Here is a 6886-nt window from a genome sequence, read left to right as displayed (position 1 = left end):
AACCGAAAAGGTTGGTCGGTCAATGATCAATTTTTTTTTCTTTATAACCGATGGGTCAAAATCAACCCGATTTAAAAGGTCATTTAACAGACAATTTTTCATTTATTTTCAACTGAAAATGGTCATTTGCAATCATTTTTTCGATTGTTTATGATCCTTTCTTTTTACTTGTAGTGACTTCTCAAGTCCATCCGAGGAGCCCATTTGATACTATTATGACCATTATAACATGAAAATATAAAATTAGTACTTGTAAAGAATTGAATTCGTTCCAAATTTTTAATACGGAACTCGTAATTTGCATGAGTTATCAATTAGTACAAGTAACACTATGTAACAAAGTTGTAAAAATATTTACTGGGCGACCGATTTTGGATCAGGACAGATGCCACCGGGGTTACGATCATAATTTTCCATTGAATATTGTTAGGACAAAATTGTCTCGATTTGAAGGGAGAGCGAGAGCACACTGATAATTGGGCACTTGATAGTTGTATTGAGCGCGCACTTTATTGTTACCAAGAGACAAAATAAGGCATCATGCCCTTAAAACACGGCTCGGACATGGCGACCACAGTTCAGCCAGTTAATAAAGATGTAAAAATGTACATATAGTGTGGGCATCAGCATGTGACGTTTTACGCTTAGCTAATGCTTACATAATCATCAAAAAAGAAACCTGAGGTTATTGTCCGAAGAAATTTTATACACTATTATTACACCTATTATTGAAGTACTCGCGCGGATGCAATATGGGAGTATTAGATAAACAATTACAACTGGGAATAGGAAACTAGAGAGATGATGTCCTCATTATAAGAAATAATATAACAATTTGCTACGTTCGTGGTCTAGAAAAATGACAAACTTCAGGCGGCTTTTCCGAATTCAGGTAATAAATCACAGTACATATTTTACTTTCTTAGTAATACTGCAATTTTGAATGAATTACACAGCTCAATGCTCTTGCATGAAGAGACATGAAAATAGTACACACATGTATCCATTATAATCCATATCAATGGGAACAATGTCTTGTCACATCTTCTAAGAATATGACAACATCCATTTCATGTCTATAATTAACTAAGGTTGGGCTCCATTAATAACTTATTAAAAAAATGATCACGAGAATTGATAATTACTGTAGCTAAAATTAGTAATTTTTCGAAAGTTAAAATTTTGAATTCGATAAATTGATGAATTTATGTAAAATAAATATTTTAAATTTTGTAAAACCTCTCATTTTAATTATGAAAGTCACATGCTCTCATTTTAAAAAGTTCAAGCCTAACTATATATATATAGTCCGAACTTGTTTGCATATGTATTTTGTAATCTGATCCCCTGGATATCATGTGTAAATGTGTAGTTTTATGAAATCGTAAAATTCAGTTAGGGTTACAACTTACTTACTAGTGACAGCCGAGAGGTACATTAATTTGAAAATCCTAAACAGAGAACATCATGATCCGAGTAATATTAATTTATAGCAATGAGAATAATACAAGATAAAAGTACAAATTGTCAGCCCGTTTCATTTTTATTTGTTGAATATATAGCATTGTTTTCACTTAGATTACCAGTATATTCCTCCAAACTCAAAAGTAGTATGAGCAAAAGTAAACTCATTTCAATTTTTTGTCAAAGTATATTCTTGAGTAAAGCTGATAATTGTGTCAGAAACCATGGTTTCCGTATAAAGTGTCATAATATGGATAGAAAGGCTCTCCAAAGCAATCTTGAGCACGTGGCATTCGGAATTCAGGATCAACATATGTTGCATACTGATCAATTCCGCACACATCTTCCAACAAATATGGTTCTCTCCAAAAACTTATGTGGGGATCAACGCTCGTTCCAAAAGCTTGAGGGGTGTTAATGTTTGAGCTTGAGGAAGCACCAACATTGTTTGACATGTAGGATGAGATTGGGTAGTCTTCGTAGACTTCTTCTAATATTGGAACTTCAGCAGCAACAGCGTCGTCATTTGGATGGTCATATACTGTTAGTGTATCCATTGTGAATGCCATTTCCTCCATTTTTGGCTCCTTGATTTCGTCCACCACATTGTTGGCTCTTCGTTTCTTGAGGTGGGAATGCCAACGATTTTTGATTTCGTTATCAGTGCGTCCAGGAAGCCTTGCTGCTATTGCAGACCAACTGAATAACATAACATTCATTTACTAGTCAAAAATCATATATATATTTGATAATTAGATTGTAGAAATTTATCTGACGACTAAACTAATTAATTATTTTTGGCCAGAATACAAATTATGACTTGATTAATTTCAAATATCGATGTAAAGAATTTGAAGTTCTTACACGGTGAATTTAGCAGAACTGAAAAGAAACTCTACATATATAAAAATTCTAAATGCAAAGAAATTCAAACTAACTAGCTGACCTTAAATCATGACGTATAAGAGTAGAGACTTTGGCAACTAAAGAATTAAGACCATACATAAGATTTGTGCTAGGTTTTCTCTCAGTTACGGTCTTTGTTCATAACTTTTTTTTTGCCACAGTCTTTGTTTATAACTTAATGAAGGCTTGCTTGAATAATATAAACGAAGCTAAATTGAAATCTGAATTACATCTTAATTCGAAAGAAAAAAATCAGCTAAATAAAGCAAGGTTAAACCTTCAAAAAAATAAATCTCAAAACCAAAATCAATGGCAGAATAACACCATGGATTATGCATTAGCTAGCAAGCAAATTATCGGCAAGTATAGGAGAACAGTTCATATAGTTGGATAACAAAGCAATCTTTATTGATTCAGCCAAATCCTAAAGCAATGCAGTGCATAATTTAAATATATAGACAAATTGACCATTCATACCCGACTCCGACATGACGCATGTTGATTATGATTTCATCTTCCTCTTGAGTGTAGTTACCACGCCTAACTTCCGGATTCAAATAGTTCATCCACCTCAATCTGCAACTCTTCCCACTCCTTGACAATCCTAATAAAATCAAACAACCAATATTCATCAAATTATAGATAAAGAACAACACATCTAAAAGGTATTAATTACGAAATGTCATTGGTATATTTAGACACAAATTGGAAAAGTTGAAAAACATTACATCCATTACTAATTTAGTTGAAATCTACATGTATATTATAAGTAAAGAGGGATTGATTTTGTGCAATTAGTATGAATATCAATGGGTTTACTTTTAAAACTAGCCTGTAAAGTAATGAAATAATTAGATTTTTTGGTCTACAAACTTTCAGAGAAAGCATAATGTTGAATAGGAAAGCTTAAGCAATTGATCGGATGCTAGGCAGTTGATTAAGATTTAGGTGCTAGGCAGTTGATTAAGATTTAGGTGCTAGGCAGTTGATTAAGATTTAGGTATTTTTGTGGGGGCTTAAATTTAAGGATTAAAAGAAATTGTAGAAGACAAACATGATTGGAGTTGAAATATTAGATTGATGTGATCAGTTGGAGGAGCAATGTCACAGGAAACAGTACTCATAATCTAGCTAATTAATTAACAAGAGAGACAAGCTATTGTTCTAGAGAGAGGAAGATTGGAAACCCTGCAAATTGATTCATCGATCTCTACAACTCATGGCTTGAATATGTTCATTCTCTCAAATTACGACGAAAAAGGGAAATCAAAGAGATTTAGGAGATTACCAGCATGTTTAGGCATTTGGCTCCAATTCCAAATGCCATATGTTCTAATATAAGACACCAGTTGCATGTCTTCTTCAGGAGTCCAAGGACATTTCTTGAATGCTGCCATTTTCTCCAATCTGTTTACTTTTTGATAACTACTGGAGAGTGTTTATGTAATAATTAGGAGATTTTGATCAACTTTAATGTTCCTTCACTGGAGTTGCATAATATTTATAGTGCACTTGCTCAACAAAAGACATCAACATTTTCAACTCACCTGTACATGGCCCATCCAACAATATTCTAAATTTATTTTATGGATATAAAATTCGGGGAGTTTGGGTTAAGGACCCACTCTCTAGTTGGACTTTGCTTTATTTGACATAATCATATTTGTTTTGTTTCCTCGCAATAATGGAATATTCATCACTTATTTGTTGAGAACATATGTTAGGGTTGCGAGTTATTCTAATTCGCAGTCGCGCGTATACCGGTCAAACTCATCACAATCAAATTCAGAAAAATTAACAATTTTGATATATATTAATTATTGATTATTAATATGTTATAAAGATCCTAAAAACTCGTATGCTTATCATACTTTCATTCTTATATGTTTAACGTACTTGTCAATCTCACAGACACACATATTCCATCCGAATAATATATTATATTTCAGATAAGGTAGAACTCTGATATCATTTTAGCATACAATCTCACAATGAAATGCAGATCAGACCCAATAATCTATTAAATGTAATTTTAAAAAAGCTAACAATTTTAATATACATTAATTGTTAAGTAGAATTTATAAAAGTCATACACACTTTTATTTCCTTATAAAGATGGGAGGATGCGATGCAATTATCCTTATTCTACTTACTCGTTTTATGTATGTACTTATTCACCAGTCAATCTAATACACTTGTTTACTCGTTTATACCAAGAACAATCAAATTAGTTAGGCGCAAAACTAGTTTATCTATCGTAATTCGTAAGATACGGATAAAAAAACAGAAATTCATACCTCATATATGACATACTCGGCTTGTTATTGATCAAGTTACTTTTACTTTCACAAACACAAAAGCCAACAAATCTTTTTAAGGATGTATAACAATTAAGTTTTTAAAAATCATATATTGGTTCGACTTAATTTTAAATCGAATAAATAAGTATTCATAATTTATATAGGAGAGTACTCCGAATGAGTATTCGGACAACAAATCATATATCGTTACTGTTTTATTTACTATACATAAAATTCGTTTCGTTTAATTTTATTACAAGTGTGTTAAAATTTAAAATTTGACAGTATACAATATATCATTATATATTAGCAATTAATAGTTAACTAATAGTTAACCCGTGACCGTCACTATCTCTGAAGCATAACCACTCAGACTTTTGAGTAAATTTTTATTTAAGTTTTATGTTTAGATCTTTTGGACCATTTTTTCTAAATATAAAATCAAAATTTCAGAAAATTTGAAAGACAATCCAAGTCAAGTCTGAGTTTAAACTGTTTTTCCGCATATCGATTTCCTAATCAGTTACTCGAAAATCGGATAAGCCAAAGAGTTAAAAAGAAGTACTCGACGCACTTGATCAATTTTTAGAACGTATTCCAATATATATATATATATTAAAACAGATGGAATCTAGGTAGTATTTTAAGATACCTCGGCCCTAGCTAGTTACATTTTTTCTCTTTGCTAAAGTGTCACGGCCCTAATTTTATTTGTCCATGCATCATAGATGAACTGTTTCGGTTTAAGTTTAACATACTCGAAGCTTAATAACAACTTAATTATACTAAACTTACATGATGGCTCATCTAAAGTATGGCCCTGCATTATAATTTTTCTAATCAGGTACTTAAATTTTTATTGTTATAATTACATGGCATTAGAAGTGTATTTTAATTAGTCAGTGCTATATATATTATATTCATATCGATTAATAATTGGCATAGTGCCCAACAGCCAAGTATGTGCGTAACTGCGTCTGGCCTTTTGATCAAGACTAAAAACCATGATAATCAAACCCTAGCTATATTATATAACGCCCCGAAGGGCTAAGTTTGTATTTTCCGTACTACACCCATGTTTGTTTTATGGGGTAAATTATGTCATTTACGATGGCCAACTTGTGACGAAAATAAATGCGCCGAACTTACGACAAAATGAATCATTTCGTAGTAATAATTTATGATGAAAACATCTTAATTTGATTATTTTATTAATAAAACTATCACCATTTGAATAAAAAAAGATGGAATCAGCCGCACAGGAAAACAACGTCATACAGAAAGTTAATTTCTTCGTAAGTTAAATATCTTATTATTTTATCACTATCAAATTTCATACAAAAAGGAAAATAAAAATTGTGTTGAACGGTGACATCATTTAGGTATAACTTACGACGGAAAATCTGTCGTAAAGCTTCCCACCAAAAAATTAGTTGTAGTTAATTACTAATTTCCTAAAAATTGGTCATATGCATTAAATAATCATATCTTATCACTAAAAAAACGCCTAAATACAACCGCCCAAAATGGTTGTATTTAGTTAAATACAACTGAATTTAGTTAAACATTTTTTGGGCTGGTAGAAAATACCCGGGTCATATTTAGTAGACCGCTCGTATTTACACTAAATAAAACCGGTTAAACAAACGGCTAAATACAACCACTTAAATATAACCGCTCAAATACAATCGTATTCAGTTAGATTTGATGTTTCAATTTCAATTTAAAAATCCCGCCCAAAAAATTGAATTTTTGAAATTTTTTGAAAAGTCCGCCTAAAATATAAATGACTTACTTGCACTTTACAACCCCACCTTTCATTTAAAATCAAAATAGTATACCTACTTTATAAAACACAGTTTACAACACTTAATTTTCAATACCAACTTCAACATGCATCCCTTCCGGTTATAAAACTGAAATTGAGATGCTAATATTAATAACTAAAATTTTAAATCAATAAAATATTTATTTTAATTCATATTTGACATGAAAAAAATTATATCCCCTCCGTCCCACTGGATTTTTTACATTGGTGACGGAAGATCGGTACGCATTTTAAAACTTTCAAAAAATTTTTCAAAATATAAAATTTTGGTTTCCTAAATAATTTTAAATATTTTTTCTTTTAAATAAAAATATAATATTTAAATTTTTATATAGAAAAAGAAAATTCTAAAATAAATTATAGAACTATATTTTATAGTAGCCTTAAT

The 6886-nt window shown here is 31.0% G+C and overlaps 1 protein-coding gene across 1 annotated transcript; it reads right to left on the bottom strand.

Moving 5' to 3' along the window:
* Positions 1 to 1477: 1477 nt before the first annotated feature.
* On the bottom strand, positions 1478 to 3827 carry LOC141698347 (transcription factor MYB41-like). The gene is made up of 3 exons (XM_074503035.1): positions 3659 to 3827; positions 2848 to 2974; positions 1478 to 2163 (listed from the first exon to the last, which is right to left on the bottom strand). Exons 1-3 carry the CDS (start codon positions 3765 to 3767, stop codon positions 1680 to 1682), a joined length of 720 nt encoding a protein of 239 aa, XP_074359136.1. The 5' UTR covers positions 3768 to 3827; the 3' UTR covers positions 1478 to 1679.
* Between the last annotated feature and the right edge of the window lie 3059 nt (positions 3828 to 6886).

Source organism: Apium graveolens, chromosome 11, assembly GCF_009905375.1.
Source record: "Apium graveolens cultivar Ventura chromosome 11, ASM990537v1, whole genome shotgun sequence".
NCBI classification, from domain to species: domain Eukaryota; kingdom Viridiplantae; phylum Streptophyta; class Magnoliopsida; order Apiales; family Apiaceae; genus Apium; species Apium graveolens.
The sequence above is the reverse complement of the archived record's forward strand: the minus strand, read 5'-3'. Positions and strand labels throughout refer to the sequence as shown.